Source organism: Pelophylax lessonae, assembly GCF_965119305.1.
Source record: "Pelophylax lessonae genome assembly, chromosome: 10".
NCBI lineage: Eukaryota > Metazoa > Chordata > Amphibia > Anura > Ranidae > Pelophylax > Pelophylax lessonae.
Genome location: NC_138777.1, coordinates 197,829,616 through 197,847,300, shown reverse-complemented (window position 1 = coordinate 197,847,300; position 17,685 = coordinate 197,829,616). Strand labels below are relative to the sequence as shown.

The 17,685-nt window shown below is 41.8% G+C and overlaps 1 protein-coding gene across 1 annotated transcript in view; it reads left to right on the top strand.

The window, feature by feature from the left end:
• CDH11 (cadherin 11) overlaps nucleotides 1-17,685 on the top strand; it is a 218,964-nt gene that overhangs the window by 172,509 nt on the left and 28,770 nt on the right. The window contains exons 6-7 of the mRNA XM_082270380.1: nucleotides 3,682-3,869; nucleotides 8,591-8,844. Of these exons, the coding sequence (XP_082126506.1) occupies nucleotides 3,682-3,869; nucleotides 8,591-8,844 (442 nt within the window). The remainder of the gene's footprint in view (nucleotides 1-3,681; nucleotides 3,870-8,590; nucleotides 8,845-17,685) is intronic.

The window sequence follows — 17,685 nt, the reverse complement described above, 5'->3', positions numbered from 1 at the left end:
TAAGTGGCAGCTGCAAGCAATAAATTACTACTACATTTATGAGATCATATAATACTGTATTTCTTTACCCTTCTTTAGGGCTATCAAAGACAAAACAAGTGTGATACAGAAACATATATGTATATAGCATGATGGACATATGTGTAAATAAAGGGTAAAAGTCGTTTGTATATCTTATATATCAAAATGTCATATAGAAAAGAAAAGACGTATTTAGAAAACCAACAGTCTATGTATTTAAAAAGAATACATGTTTAAAAACTAATAACACCTGATATAAGCAACTAGAGGAAAATGGGAGCAAATTTTTGAGAGCGATAAGAGGAGTTTCCTAAAATATGGTATAGTCTAAAATACTAATAAATAAATTAAAAAATTAAAAAATAAATTCAAAATAGAGAAATGGTCACTGACCAGCTGCTGTATGCTATGATGGGTGGGGATGTACCCAAACTGGTGGATACGTGGCACTGGAATCTGTGGGAAAGGAGTCATTCTGATGTAAATGCCGGAGAAAAGAAGGTAAGAGAAAAGTGGAAGGGAGGGGGGAGCAGCAAGGGAAGGGGGGTAAAAGAGGAGGAGGGAGAGTAAGGCAGGATGGGAAACTGGAAGCAGAAGGGGGGGTGGCCAGGGTGGCTAGGATGGAGGGGGGAGGGAATGTAAAGGGAGGGGGAGGTGTTTGTAGGAGATAAATGGATGGGAAAGGATGGAAGAGGGGAAATGGGTGGGGGAGCTGGGGGGAGGGTGAAGAGATGGGGGGAGGGTTGGAAAGGAGGGATAGGGAACCAACCCACGACCCCTTAATAGGATATGCAAGTCCAGTGCGGTCTCCAACTTGTATGACCTGTCTGACAGCAGAAATGCTTAGCAATAGGGAGAGGTTCCTGAGGAGTAGGGAAAGTGCCGTCCTTTCTAGAAGCCTCCCCACTTGGGTACGGATCAGCCAGGCCTCATTCCACCCCTTGAGACAGACGTTGTCGGCACACTTGAGTCCTACTTCTACTGACATATCGGTATTTTATGCTGTGAGTGCTCCCGGTCGGGCTGCCTTCCGCCGGGCCAGTTCTGGATTGCCGAACTTTAGTTACAATACATTAATGTTCTCCGCTTTTGGACTCTGAGTATTTTTTTGCTGTCGAACCACGCTGCACCCACCCTCTACTCTTTCCTACAAATGGTGTTTTCACAATTAGAAACTTAGAGACTTTTAACTGGCAGCTGCTTGGTAAGAGGAGCAATGAAAGACTCATGTCACTAGTTGCTTGTAAAATGCCATTGTGGGAAGTTTATCTAATTTAGCTAAAGTCAAATCTTTTTTTTTTTACTAGTTTTTAGGTAGGAAAGGTTTTTTCTTTAAGTGGGGAGGGATTTTTTAAGTGGGGAGTGTTCTCGTTGACACGCTTTCCCTTTGTCTTGGTGACAAGTCAAATTCTTTGATTTGAAAACCACTATTTTTTAACTAGTTTTTAAGTAGTGCAGGTTTTTCTTTAAGTCGGGAGGGATTTTTTTAGTGGGGAGTGTTCTCGTTGACATGCTTTCCTTTTATCTTGGTGACAACTGAAAATCTTTGATTTGAAAACCAAAACCTTTACAGTAGGGCTCCCCCATACTAGAGGAGTAAAATCTTTTTTTTTTTTTTCTAGCTTACAGTAGCTTTTAATGCAGTTTTATATCTTGCTCCTCCTTACACCTCGTTTCCCTCCATCACGCTAAGTTGTGGGCAAGCCCTCAGCTTCCTCACTTACAGTTGAGGAGTGCTGTTCCTGCATTGTACATGATGTCTTCAGAATGCAACTGTTAAATGGAGTACCAAGGAAAATCAGCTTCTAGGGATCAGTTGCACAGAGGGGAGGGAAACTCATTTAAAAGCTACTTTAGGCAAAAATGGGGGCACCCCACTGCAAGCATGGATTTCATTTTCCCTTCCCTAACTAGAAGTCCCTTGTCCTGAACCAAAAAGCCTTGCAAAATTGTATGTGGCAGCACCAGGAATTTAGGTTATAGGGGAGCTTGGTGTTCCTTAAGCCCCGTACACACGCAACGATTATCGGCCGACCGATCGTCCGTCTTTTGTCCAGAGTTGTGTTTTGTTGGTTGGAATGTGCCTAGACTGCACACGAATTTTCTCGCCCAACAAAATTCTACTTCAGAAGTGATGTCATGTCTTGGTTTGCTTTCTTTGTGTTCTTTCTTCTCTGAGCATGCCCAGACTTGCTCATCAGATTTTTCCCTGTCGAAATCTGTACTGACTGCACGAAAATCGGCCGTTGTGTTGACGGCCAACAAAAATTTTATAGCCTGCACACCAGATTTTTTTTGGCTGAAAAGTCGGAGTTGGTTGTTGGAAGCATCATACTTAACAAACCGAAAATCGGCAGATCGGTCGTCGGACAAAAATTCCCTGCCAATTTTCGATGCGTGTGTACGTGGCTTTAGAGTGATATTCTGAGATTCTGTAGAAAAGTGAAAAAACTGGAGAACAAACAATTCTAAAATCAGATGAAAAATAAAGTAGAATTGAATAACGTAAAATAAAACCTTAATCATTTTTTCTGCTCTCTGCGTCCCTTCACTTCCTGTCCATATGACACAATAGGAAGTGAGAGGATGTCTCTTCAAAGTGACAGTACAGTTGTCTTTGGAGCAATTCCCGCATTGGAATAAAAAACTACCCACACTCTAGGCTTAACGGAAAAAACAATCCCCCAAAAAATGATTAATAAATACTCCATTGGAATATTTATCCTTGCCTCTGATGGCAACTTTAACATTTTGCATTTCCCAACTTTAGGCCTCAGTGACAGTGGTCACCAGAAAAAGAGAGAGGTTGAATCTCCCCAGTGGGAATAGAAAAAGTAAGACAAAAATAGTAGAGGTTCTAATCTTACCACACTTTATCGAAAACTAACAAAAAAGTAGAAAATATATTTAAAAAAAAACACCTAACCAAGTACAGTGTACTGTATATTTTCTTCTACTTCTTCTATCTACAGGCATACCCCTTTTTACGTACACTCACTTTACATACACTCATGAGTATGGACACAGCTTGGACAGCGTCTATAGGAAATCTTGGTCAGCCTGACATGGCACTGCTCCCTGTCTAACATTCTCGTCTATGGCAAATCATGATCAGGTTGACATGGCACTGCTCCCAAACCAAAAGTAACAGGGATACCAAACTTAGGGAGCACCGAGAGGGGACCCAGGACTACAACATATCCTAGTTTGTGGCCGGCCAGATTGCCTAGGTAATCTACCCTGTCATAGTCCTAAGTCCCCTTAACATGCTCTCCAAGCTTGGTGTCCTTGTCACCTATTGTTTGGGAGAAGTGCCATGTCAAGCTGACCAAGATTTCCTATAGAGCTAGTGTATTTACATGCATTGAGAAGTGAAAAAAGATATTGCTTCACTTTAAGTACATTTTCGTTTTACATACATGTTCTGGTCCCATTGTGTACTTAAAAGTGGGGTATGCCTGTACAGTGTCAGCCACAAATCTCCTATAATAAATATGACAGCCATTTTACTTTCCTTCATTTGTCAAAGAACAAAAACATTCCATGGGATTTTCATTGACTTTCGCATGTAATAGCTTTCGTTTTATAGGCCCTTTGAAGAATATTTTATGGAATATGAGTAACATCTGGATATATTTATCATGGAATTTATGTTCACAGGTGCATACCCTATGTCAATATCAGAGGCAGCTGTTCCAGGCGATGAGGTGGGACGTCTAAAAGCCAAAGATCCAGACTTGGAAGAGAATGGAGCCATCAAGTATCGCATTCTAGATGGAGATGGGGCAGATGTATTTGAAATCACAACAGACTATCAAACTCAGGAGGGAGTTGTCAAACTCAGAAAGGTACATTTGCCTAAATCCCTGTTCCCCACTGAATAACCACCAGACTTGGAGGAGGAGTGGGGGACATTAGACATGAAACTTTATTTTTTAGTCATGTTGTGCAAGTATAATATTCTTTAAAAGCCAAGGCATGGTTAAAGCGGAGTTCCGGACACAGAATCTTTTTTTTATATGTCCCCCAAACAGTGACCCTCCGACCTCTATATATCCGCTAATCCTGTTTTATACAGTGGAATAATATTTTTGCAAGCATAAAATCTTACTTTTTAAAATTTCTGCAGAGCGCTGCCATCTTTGTGCTGGTTCGCCGAGTCTGCTGTGGGGAAATGTGTGCCCTGCTTCCTGGTTGTAGTGGGCGGAGGCCGGTGAATCCAGCGAGAAATCTCGCGCATGCCCAGTAAATATGGCGCCGTCCGCACTGTGCTCCGCCTAACATCGCGTCATTTCCTGTTTGGAAATAACGCGATGAGAGGAGCGGCCGACCGCCTACGTCACTGCCAATTGCATCCTGGGAGCGACGAGTAAGAGCTCCCAGGACGCATTGCGGGACAGGAAGTCACGGCGCGGGCCGTGGGCGAGGAAGGAGGAAGTGGATGTAAAGGTGAGTATATTTTCCTCTGTAAAAAGGTAAGTAAAAAAAAAAAACCCCGGGAATATCCAATTCTGTCTCATGGAAGGATAAGGAAGAGGATGCCATAAAATGTAAAGGCATGATTTTCTGCCCGGAACTCCGCTTTAATTCAGTAGAGAAAAAGTGGGAAAAACCAAAGAGTCCATACAGCAAACGTTATTTCATTTAAAAAAGGATCTTGGATCTATCTATACTTTCTGATTAACTCACCTCTACGTATTAACCAGTCCATACTATGAACCCCATTTTTTTTAAAGCTTTCATTGTAAGCAAGTTTAATTTTAAAAAAAATTCAGATTTCTGCTAACATAGTCCATTACCGAGGGTGGTGGGGTTGCTATGGGCAGCACAGAAAAATCCAAATTTTTAATAAAATGTTCCATATTGCAACCTTGCCGACCAGACTAATTTGTCCAGGTCTTCATGGTTGCATTTTTTGTGTAGTTTGAGAATTTCAGTTGGTGGAATAATGTACTGTGTACTTACAGGTCATCCTTTCTGTCTGTACACCTAGAACCAAATCACCAGCAGTGAAGAGTGGCAGACTTTCTCACTCTAGTCATTAGCTCTAGGTGTACTGACACAGAATGGGAACTGTCTCTTTTAGGCCTCATGCACACTGCAGCTGTCAAATGCTAATTGAACCGGCGTTTGTTCTTATTTTTCTGCCCCTAAATGCGCCTGTACTGTATGTTAGCTTATGTGGCTGTACATACATAGGCATTTACAGGCATTTAGAGACTGAAATCTGAATGTACCAATATTGGGTTCAGGAAAGGAGCGTTTGGGCATAAAAAATGCTCCTAAATGCATGTAGGTGTGCCTAAACGCTAGGTGCCTTTGATGCTTGACCATTCATTGATTTCAGTGGCCAGAATAAATTAATATTCTGGCCAATTAAATGAATGAACACCCAAATGCATGATGAGCTTGAAATACATTTAAAAAACATGGCATAAGGCATTTTTTTAATGCTGATTTTCTCCTGTCAGGGGAAATGAGTTTAGAAGAGCCTAGTGTGCATGAGGCTTTAGGCTCGGTTCACATTTACACAAATTGGGGCTGTTTTGAACCACATCCAATTCGCATTACATGTGAAATAGCATTGATTTCCATTCAAGTAGTTCACATACACTATATTACCGAAAGTATTGGGATGTCTGTCTTTACACGCACATGAACTTTAATGGCATCCCAGTCTTAATCTGTAGGGTTCAATATTGAGTTGTCCTGGTCTTTGCAGTTATAGCAGCTTCAACTTCTGGGAAAGCTGTCCACAAGTTAGGAGTGTGTCTATGGGTCTATGTCTGACCATTCTTCCAGAAGTGCATATGTGAGGTCAGGCACTGATGTTGGATAAGAAGGCCTGCCTCGTAGTCTCTGCTCTAATTCATCCCAAATGTGTTCTTTTGGGTTGAGGTCAGGACTCTGTGCAGGCCAGTCAAGTTCCTCCACCCTAAACTTGCTCACCGATGTCTTTATGGACTTTGCTTTGTACACTGGTCCAAATCATTTGGCGGAGGTGAGATTTTGGTGTGGGGTTGTCTTTCAGGGGTTGGGCTTAGCCCCTTAGTTCCAGTGAAGGAAACTCTTAAGGCGTCAGCATACCAAGACATTTTGGACAATTTTATGCTTCCAACTTTGTGGGAACAGTTTGGGCATGGCCCCTTTTTTTCCAACATCAGTGCGCACCAGTGCACAAACAAAGTCCATAAAGACATGGATGAGCGAGTTTGGGGTGGAGGAACTTGACTGGCCTGTACAGAGTCCTGACCTCAACCTGATAGAACACCTTTGGTATGAATTAGAGCGTAGACTGCGAGCCAGGCCTTCTCGTCCAACATCAGTGCCTGACCTCACAAATGCGCTTATGGAAGAATGGTCAAAAATTCCCATAGACACACTCCTAAACCTTTTGGACAGCCTTCCCAGAAGAGTTGAAGCTGTTATAGCTGCAAAGGGTGGGCCAACTCAATATTGAACCCTACAGACTAAGACTGGAGTGCCGTTAACGTCCATGTGCGTGTGAAGGCAGGTGTTCCAATATTTTTGTTAATATAGTGTATATGCAAGGCTTCCACAGTGCAAATTTAAAAGAGTCCTGTGCGTTTTTCTGAATACTGCAGAGCGGTTCAGGTGTGAATTCCAAGCTCATTGAGTTCTATGGGAACTCTCTTTGAATCTCACATGTGTTCAGGATTCAGTTCAGAATTCTGTTCAGGGTTCAGTTCAGGATTTCAGCACAGATTGGTCTTCTACTACCGGAGCCGACACCCTTTATCTACTATGTATTGGCCAGCACTGAAAACGCAGCTGTGACAAAAATCAGGTCCTGAGCCTTGCAAATTAGCATCAGAACCACATCAAAAATGAACCTGAACCGCTGAACAAATGCTTTTTTTAATTCGCATTGAAAACTGACATACAATTCACAACGGACATGTGTAAATCCAGAACAAATGAAAACAATAGACCTGCGCTTACAGTATAAGGATAATGTATAGAAAAGCAGCTGACACAATTCACTGGTGGGGAATACTGGCAAAAAAACATACAAATGTGCAGCACTAAAAAAAATAACAGAAAATCCTTGACAATAAATTCAACAGAAAGCGTCCAATAGGTGTGGGGTCCAAAATAGAAAATCTTGTGAGAGATCCTCCACCGACAGATGTACACACACTGACTCTTACCATCAGGAGTGGACTACTACCTATAGTGATTGAATGCACCTGGTACAGAATCCAATCGATCAAACAGAAGCACTCTTCCACCCAAAAGCAGATTCCACTTCATATGGTCCACAACGGATATAACGTTCCAACATAGATAGAAAGACACTTCATAGTGTGATATGTTCAGTATAAAATGTATTAAAATCCAGAAAACTCACTCATCAAAAGGGAAGATAAAATCTTGCATGTGCATCAATAATCCACAGGGGAATGTCTCCAACCATCAAGATGGCCAACCTCCATGCGTGGCAACATCACGTGATCCAGCTCTACCCAACCGGTTTCGTCATACCAATGCCATCAGGGTCATAGCCTAACGTGTACTGGATGCCTTATATGTGGTAGGGGCCGGATACAGATAGACCTTATTCCATGTGTTCCAAGAGCAGGAACTGCTGGTCCCATCGGAACAGGAAGTGATGCTGTGTCCGACCAAAAAGGGCAGACCTGAGGAATTGGAAACAAAAGCCTAAAACCCTGGCCCTACAGTATATGCAGGCTATTAATAGCAAAAAAACAGGACTTTAACTCAGAAAGTTCCGGTCGCTCAAAAATAGAGAGGTGACCAGTTGGAAAACACATCCATGAATCCAGCCTTAAGCTCTTTATTTCCATCCCTGGGCACATTGTGGAGCTATGGCATCTTATATTATTGTCATGAGTCTAAAGCTAGCCAGAGAACCAGGAAAGGGATGGGAGGCTCAAGATAGTTGGCCCTAAAGGGAGCCTTCCAGCCTAGTTATTAATTTTGTTTTTCACCTTTGAGTCTTTTTCACATACCTTCTGTTCTTTTAACAATGTGCTGCCTTAAACTGTGATTAATTTATGTCCTGAGAAATCTTCACTGATAAATTAAAAACCATGGGGTTCTTTTAATAAAACTGGAGAGTGCAAAATCTGGTGCAGTTGTACATGGTAGCCAATCAGCTTCTAACTTCAGCTTGTTCAATTAATCTTTGACAAAAAAAAAAACAGGAAGCTGATTGGTTTCTATGCAGAGCTGGTCCAGATTTGGCACTCTCTAGTTTTGGGAAATAAACTCCCATATGGTTCCTGGGTAGCACTTATTCAGGGGCTCCAATTCATACAATGCACTGGCCTTATATCCCTCTTGAACCATCTAGCTAAATCTCCTATTAATATATTAATTATTCACAAACATAGATGTCCATTGAGCTATATTCCAAATGTTTTCCTTGATTTAGAGGGTATAAATGGAGCACTTATTTGGAATGTGAATATTTAAGCCCCTTAAGAACTATGGGACGGGGCTACCACCCACACTAACCCTTCTGTAATGCATCACTTAGCATCTAAATCACATGAATAATGAGTGCTGTTTTCTATCACTGTAGGCAGTAGATTATGAAGAAAAAAAGTTCTACAGTTTGAAAGTGGAGGCTGCTAATATCCATATAGATCAACGATTCTTTAGTCGAGGGCCTTTCAAAGACACTGCCACTGTGAAAATTACTGTAGAGGATGCTGATGAACCACCAATATTTATGGATCCAAGCTACATCTTTGAAGTGTATGAGAATGCTCTGGCAGACACAATTGTTGGAAGAGTTCATGCCAAGGACCCTGATGCAGCAAATGTTCCAGTAAGGTACGGTTCTTTTTTGTGATTCTGTGTGCTATAGCTGATCATGTTGACGGGAATAAACAGTGTATATACAGTATTTTCAGTATTTATTATGTTACCATCTTATCTTGTCAGCTGTATGTGACGGGCACATATCTCCCAAAGGAACACTAATAGCATAAGAAGGTTAGATCTTCTAAAATAAATGTATGGGGAAAACCAATGCGCTACCTAAGGTATAAGATCAATAATAGGTGGAACAGATGATGAGTACCGACAATGGAACTGCTGCCAATTCTAATCGGTGTCACCACCGTGATAGCAAGTGAAAAAAAGAGAGAGAGAGAAAATCGGCGCACCTTCCTGGTACAGATAAATGATGCAACATTCTAAAGATAATGCTCAATTGGAAATATGTAAAAAATATGTTGTACAGATGGATAAATGTGCAATATTTCCAATTGAGCATTATCTTTAGAATATTGCATCATTTATCTGTACCAGGAACGTGCGCCGATTTTCTCTCTCTCTTTTTTTCACAGGTTAGATCTTCTGCCTTCTTCTTGCTCTCTGTGTCCCAACTGGTATAATTGCCCTTTCCAGCTCCAATTTCATTTTTTTTTTATAATCTTTGCAGTCCTTTTTACCTGATTTCATCTTATTGTATTGGCACTTTTTCACTGCAAGTACCGGCTCAGCTCTACTCGGCCCTGCTTGGCCCTGTTTGCTTTTCCACTGCTGGTACCGCATGGTACAGTTTTGGAACGGTTCGGTACGGTACGGTATGGTTTGCTTTTCCACTAAAGTAGTACTAAAGTTAAGTGGGTGGGATAACAACGGGGTGGATGGGATTCTCTGACCAATCAGTTTCTAGTAGTGACTGCATGCAAAGGATTGTGGGATATGGTACCGGTGTAGTACCCGTTGGAACCACAATCGAGGTGGTACTGTTTTTGAGAGCCGTACCGTTCGGTTCCATGCAGTGGAAAAGCGCCGCCGTACCGTACCGTACCGTTCCTATACCATACCATGCGGTACCAGCAGTGGAAAAGCACAAAAGCGAGCCGAACCGTTCAGTTCCATGCAGTGGAAAAGCGCCATAAGACTGGCATTACTTTCCTTCTCCGTGCTGCTGTGTTTCTACTTTCTTGTTTGTACTTTAGGTTTCAACCCATTTTCTGTGAGCTCAGGCATCATGGCCAATACCCCCTGTAGTCCTTAGAACTTCAGACAGTTGCGTCATCATGGTGCCTGAGTTTAGTGTGGGTGTTCTTGTTAGTGAGGATCAGCAAAACCTGTGAGGGTGCCAAACATTCGCGGAAACATACTGTACATGTTTTTATCCCACATCCCAGCCACAATTGCATGCTTGAAAGTGAATTTTTTAGATGGTGGCTTACGTTAGAGCATTCCGATGTATCAGCCCCATCGAAGCCTTCCTACAGCTCTATGCTAAAATTTGAGTTGTCATTGAGACAGGAATAGAGGAGATATCTTCCAATGGCATCACATACCTAATGAATAGTACTTGCTTGGTCCTGAAGCATTGTTTTTCTATGTGATTGTGCAATTATTAAATACATTAGCACTTTGAAACAAGATTTTCAGTATGCTGGACAGTATCTGGACTAGTTGAAAGTCATTGTAGCAGCCTTTTATTTACATGAAGAAATACAACATTTTACATGTAGCACCTTCTTAGGTGCTAGGATTAGGAAAACTTGGTTCTGGCTCATTGTATCCTGTGGAGATGCATTCTTGTTGTTGAGTAAATTTAGTTTGACGTTATATACGGCTCCAGGTGGCAATTCCATCTATGACCTCCCCTGCACATAGAAGGGGTGCTGGCTCAGCGTGCAATGACAATTTAGTGAAGAAATCCCGGATAGTTGCACTCCAATACAATCAACTTTATTGATATAAAAGACAGTCTTTTATATCAATAAAGGTGATTGTATTTGAGTGCGGCTATCCGGGATTAATTCAGTAAATTTAGTTTGACTTACTGTTATCAGTGTGGCTGTTTGTGATTGTTTAGGTCTGTTCTGCATTTCGCAGGCTGCAGGTTTGATTACTCCTCCTGCTTTCTAGAACCCACTGGGGGCTTCTGGAACATAGGTGTGGAGGAAGGTAAATGAGCAGCATGAATATTTATACTGTCTCAGCCAATCCCTGTGGGAAGATTGCACAGATGGGTGCTAGGAAAATGTATGCATAGTTTGAGACCTTAAACAGAATTTTCTTGTCCCAGATCACAGCCTGGAGGGGGTGGTGATTGCCCCCCAGGCCACATACCACGTGTTTGCTGATTGTTGTGATCCCAGGTGGATGGGTTGGGGAACTGGGTTTTGCAGGAAGTTGCTGGAGCTGACTGATGGGGCCTGTCATCTGTGGATCTCGTCTGGTATCACAGGGGAAAAGTGTCTGGAAGGCATTGGAAGGCTTCTGCCAATTGTCTGAAGACATTTGTGAGTACAGATAGTTGTGAGAGATCTTACAGACTGTGTGCTGGTGTTAGAGAGTCAGCTGTGTATTTAAAGGGAATCAATTGTTCAGTGTCCTGAAGAACTTAGTCTATGAAATTCTTAGTGAAAGGACTTTGTTTGGACTGTCCACAGAGGAAGATTAATCTCCTCAAGCTACTGCTAAAACACTTAAGCCCCGTACACACGTAGCGATTGTCGGCCGTAAATATTCGGCCGCCGAACGATCGGCCGATTGTCGGCTTGTTAGTATGATGCTTCCGACAACCGACACTGACTTTTCGGCTGAACAGAATCTGTCGTGCAGGCATTAAAATTTTTGTTGGCTAACACCAGAACGGCCGATTGTTCGCCAGTCAGTACAGAATTCGGCCGAAAAACAGCAGATTTGCAAGACTGGGCATGCTCAGAAAAGAAAAAAGACACGGAAAGTTAACCATCACATGACATCACTTCTGCAGTCGGCTGTTGTTGGCCGACAAAATTCGTGTGCAGTCTTTAGCACTTTTCAGCCGACAGGACAGCACCGGACAAAAGACAGTCGATTGTTCGGCCGACATTCGGTACGTGTGTACGAGGCTTTAGTCCACTCTTTTACTTGTGAAAGGACTTGGCCTATAGTTCTATAGAAGAGAAAATATCCTCCTACATTGTTCTGGAGTATCTACTTAATTCACCGTTTCTATCCAAGTTACCCAAAAATAAAAACACCAAAAAAGAACACCCCTGGATTGTTAATTGAGCCAAACAGTGTCTGTGACTGCATATGTGGCTGTGGCGCAAATCCTAGGAGAAGAACCTTGGGCATTTTTCTAGTGGCACCTTTGGGGCTATCCCTAAATGTATAAAATTTTACATGTAATTTATAATGGATCTACACTGCATCTGAGCACCACAAACCAAAACTCTGTTTAAAATTCAAAGCAAACTCACAGGGTTGATTTACTAAAGGAAAATAGACTGTGCACTTGCACTCTACAAGGCAGTTGCTCCAGAGCTTAATGAATGAGGTAAAGACTCAATTTGAATACCCCCCAAAAAATTCAAAGAATACCCAATCACGTGCAAGGAAAAACAAAAAGATAGTATTTTTTGCGAACAGAGGAAAACTCTCTAACCCAATAGAGAAGCTTCCCATTTTACCAAGTCACAACCTTCACAATTGTCACTCCTTCATTATCTTTATCACCCTCTTCACTCAGGGGTCTAAAACCCCTCACCTTTATTACTGTGTACTCTATATACAATGTCTTTCATACAGTAAACAAAATTTCATTTTTATTATTATTTGTATTTTCATTACTTCTCATACCTTGCCCATAAAGTCCCCCTTACCCTTAGGCCTGAGGTACCTAACCCCAAAACTATTTTTGCTTGAATATGATTGGATAATGGAAGTCAGCAGAATATCTGCTAATTTACTAATCTCTGCAGCAACAGCTCTTGCAGAGTGCAACTGTACTTTGCCTTTGCCTTTAGTAAATCAACCCCCATGTCTCAAAGCTTTCAATGCTTTGTTTTGTTTAGAAAGCACTTTGAAAAACAACGCCCCCTAGCATTTCTGATGGCGGCCATCTTGAGTAAAGGCAGATTATTCATGTAGCATTTACTTCCTGGAATTAATTTACCCTTAGCATAGGCATGGCATCAGGAGGATGTGGTTAGCTGAGAAAACCCCTCCCCCCCCCCCCCCCCTGAAAACTCCTGGGATGTATGACATAATTTACCTAGGCATGGAAACCATGAAGTCCCTGAAGAAATGTAAAAAAAAAAAGGTTAAAACAAGTATATACAATATATTTTCCTATCTATTTACCAATGCCAACAGCGTAAGGATTACGAATAGTCAGTCAAGTTGATTGAGACAGTGAAGTTCCACTTTTAGAAACATTGCTTAATTTATTTGTTAAAAAGAAAAAAACAGACATTAGTAAATAGGTCTAACTAACCGCTTGCCGACCAGCCACCATAGTTTTACTGTGGCAGCTCGGCTCTGTCCCGCGAAATGACGTACCTGTACATCGCTTTGCGGGACCACTAGTGGGGGCACGCTTGCGCCGCCTGATTCCCGCACAGGCGCTGATTGGCCACAGGGAGAGCCAATCAGCGGGTCCAGCGCCCGCAATGTCCGCCGGGCACCTGCTGTTCTGTCAACTATAAACACAGGGATCCTGTGTTCCTCTCATTTAGGAACAGAGGTCTCTGTGTTAATGCAGCAAGCCCATCCCCCACACAATTAGAAAGCACCCCCTAGGGACACATTTAACCTTTTGATCGCCCCCTGGTGTTAACCCCCTTCCCTGCCAGTATCATTAGTACAGTAACAGTGCATATTTGTAGCACTGATTACTGTAGTAATGTCACTGGTCTTCCCAAAAGTGTCAAAAACGTCAGTTAGGGGTCCGATCTGTTGCAGTCTCACTAAAAATCGCTGATCGCCCCCATTACTAGTAAAAAAAAAAAATAAAAACAAATGACATAAATCTTTTCCCTTGTTTGTAGACGCGATAACTTTTGCGCACACCAATCAATATACACTTATTGGGATTTTTTTTACCAAAAATATGTAGTGTCAGTTAAGGGTTCGATCTGTCTGCCGAAATGTCGCACTAAAAGTCGTAAATCACCGCCATTACTAGTAAAAAAAATTAAATAAATAAAAATGGCCTAAATATTTCCCTTAGTTTGTAGAAGCGATAGCTTTTGAGCAAACCAATCAAAATACGCTTATTGTGATTTTTTTTTTTTTACCAAAAATATGTAGCAGAATACAAATTGACCTAAAAGGATGAACAATTGTGATTTTTAATTTTTAATTTTTTGGGGGGCAATGTTATATAGCAGAATGTGAAAAATATTGTTTTTTTTTTTTCAGAACTGTCGCTCTTATTTTGTTTATAGCACAAAAAATAAAAATCGCACAGGTGATCAAATACCACCAAAAGAAAGCTCTATTTGTGGGGAAAAAAAGGCCATTAATTTTATTTGGGTGCAGCATCGCACGACCACGCAATTGTCAGTTAAAATAACACAGTGCCGTATCACAAAAAATGGCCTGGTCATTAAGGGGGTAAAACCTTCCGGTCCCGAAGTGGTTGAATCTAATGGATGTTTTAGGTTTTTTTGTTGTAATTTGGGCTCCCAGGTGTGCTGCTGATTTTACGGGTCATATCCATAACATAACATGACTGGGTATATCTGCGCTGTTAGCTTTTCTTGTTATCACAACATGGAGCAGATACTAGGGCTCGGTGTAATTGCAGTACTGAATCATTAAAACACAGTTTCCCCCATGAATAAATAAGGCACAGGCTCAGACAACAGCAAGACGCAGCGCCAGAACGTCTTCTGTCTCCGAAGCCATTGCATTTTGCACGGTACTTAAATCTTAAACCGCTTAGTAAATGTAAACACTCAGTCACAAGATTGTTAAGCCAGTATCATTTAGTTAGAGCTCACATTGAAAATGAAAGGTACTTAATGTCCCATTGAGATTATACCGGACTGCCAACGTAAACTGCATTACAGCCCATCGTTCAAATTGACGCTGTTAACCTCCCGTCTGACACCCTAGGCGGAGAGAGGGGGGGTTATGGATTACTGGACCCAACTCTTGATTCATTAATGGGTTCCTTGGTGAATTTGGAGCTTGTTTGGCTTGCCCGGACATTGATAATCGGGAGCAGAGGTTGATTATCCAATTACATTTATCGACGTACAAACCAATAAACCATATGTGTTGTGTTTACAAAAATCATTAGAAACACATCAGACTAAAAGCATTAACAAACCCTCTCCCGAGTTCACTTAGGCATTTATTATATTGAAAGGATTCAGACAACAAATGAATATACCTAAAATAGGAAGCTTTCATTGACAAGCCATTTCTAAAAATAAAAGAAAAACAGGATATTGTAGGACAAGGCAATCAAGTATATGTAAAATCAAAACTTCCCTTTTTTAGTTTTGGATAGAATGGGCAAGGGTAAAGCTGGTCGTGCATGGATTCAAATTCAGCTGGTTCAGCAGGGACCAGCCAAATTTCGATCCATATATGGCCATTCCCAGTCATGAGAAGTCGATCTATCAATTGACTTTTCATGAACGGGCTTGTTGATATGTTTTCACTTGATCCACAGAGTGTATACATCCCTTGGGACATTAGGAGGCAGTAATCATATCTATACATAAAAAAGTATAACAAAGCTTGGGCTTGTTGATATTTATTTGCTTGATCGGCGCTAGAGCCAATCAGCTGCAACACTGATCAGTGTACTCTAATGGCATGGGAGTCCCGCTGTCAGAATTCAATGACACAGTGGGTAGGATTACCCTATCCACTTAGACTGTGTGGATGGGAAAATTGGTTTGTTTTTTTACAAACTGAGCTATGTATGGCCAGCTTAACCACTTGCCGTCTGCTCACATTACTGCTACTGCAGCAATGTGGCTCGTTATCGTCTAGTGACGTAGTACTACGTCGCTGGACTCCTCCCCCTGTAGGCGATGCTCGCGCGCCGCCGGAGGCACGCTCCCGCTGTTTTCAGTCACAGCGGGAGTCGGACCGCTGCTCTTCCCCGATCGTCAGGGAATCTAGTTTGGAGATCCGCCCGCCTGTGTAAACAGAGCGGGCGGATCTCCTAAGTGACAGGGAGTGACAGATTGCAGGGTTCAGCATAGCTGAACATGCGATCTGTCCTTGTGTCACTCAGTCACCTCCCCCCACACACGTCAGTAAGCACCAGGCATACATTAACCCCTCCCTCTCCAATAAAATTAACCCCTTCCCTGCCAGTGTCATTTTTACAGTAACAGTGCATATATATAGCACTGAATACTGCAGTAATGTCACTGGTACCCCAAAAGTGTCAAAAATGTCAGTCAAGGGTCCGATCTGTCCGCCACAATGTCGCAGTCCCGCAAAAAAAATCGCAGATCGCCGCCATTACGCGTTAAAAAAAAAACACCAAAAATGACAAAAATCTTTCCCTTAGTTAGTAAACGCAATAACTTTTGCGCAAACCAATCAGAATACGCTTATTGTGATTTTTTTTTACCAAACATAGGTAGCAGAAAACAAATTGGCCAAAAATTAAAAAAAAATTAGATTTTTACTTTTTTTTGGTGGGGAATTTCATATAAAAAAATGTTAAAAATATTATTTTTTCAAAATAAACGCTCTTTTTTTGTTTATAGCGCAAAAAGTAAAACTCGCACAGGTGATCAAATACCACCAAAAGAAAGCTCTGTTTGTGGGAAAAAAAGGACCTACATTTTGTTTGGGTACAGCGTCGCACGACCGCGCAATTGTCAGTTAAAGTCGAACAGCGCTGAATCGCAAAAAGTGGCCCAGACGTAAGATAGCAAAATCCTCCAGTGGTAAAGTGGTTAAGACCCTCTAGCAAGTCTCTGCTATTTTTTCTTAGGGACCATTGTCACCAAAAGAGAAAAAAAAGGAGAGATTATCTAGAGTCGTTGTCATGAGAGCAAATGGTGAGGGGAAATTTTACATTGGAACCAAATGCTCCAACTGCCTTAAGCTGGCTCTACACTGTTCAGATGTTGGCCAATTTCTGCTAATTCAACCAGAATTACAGCTGTAGGTGGCTCTGTCGGTACTACCTGGCTAAGCTATTTTAGAAGGAGCCAGGTGTAAATTTGAACCGAACCGAATTGAATTCAATTTGAAAAAACCGAAAGGTGCTTGCATTCAATCAGATGCAGTCACTGTTACGGTGTTCATCAGTCACGAGTCCCACCAGCTGCCGAATACAGTAGCCAGAAGAGAGATTCTTCTTCAGCCACACTATTAAGGCTAGATTCACACCCTTGTGTGTCGGGAAGCCATGTGATTTTACACACGTTTCCGACACGTACCGGAGTCGCGCAGAAAGGTGCTGTCCTTTAGCAGATGCACAGTGGCGCCATTAGTTGGCGAGAGGTTTGGTTTTTAGCAAAAGGATTTCATTACCATGTTTGCCATGCATAGGGCAGCCCCTTGAGATGAATGGGCTGCCCTAAACGTGATATGTTGGAACGCATGGAAAACGTGCTGGCACACGCACATGCTCTGCACCAGCATTGTGTGAACCAAGCCTTTACATGGATGAGGGATCAATTTATTTCAAGTGAAATGTAAAGGTGTATGGCTAGCTTAAGTAGCACAAAGGAATAAGGAGTTTTTCAGCAGAAGAGAACAACAAATTATCTTCTACCAAAAACAATGCTTCGTAGCAATATTTTGTATTTTTTTAGACTTTAGTTCCTTCTTTTTTAAGTTTTCTCTATCCTTTTACCGGTGTGCTGCCTTAACATGTGGTTCATCTATGTCCTGAAAATCTGCACTGGTAAATTAAAAACCATATGTTTTCTAGGTAGCACT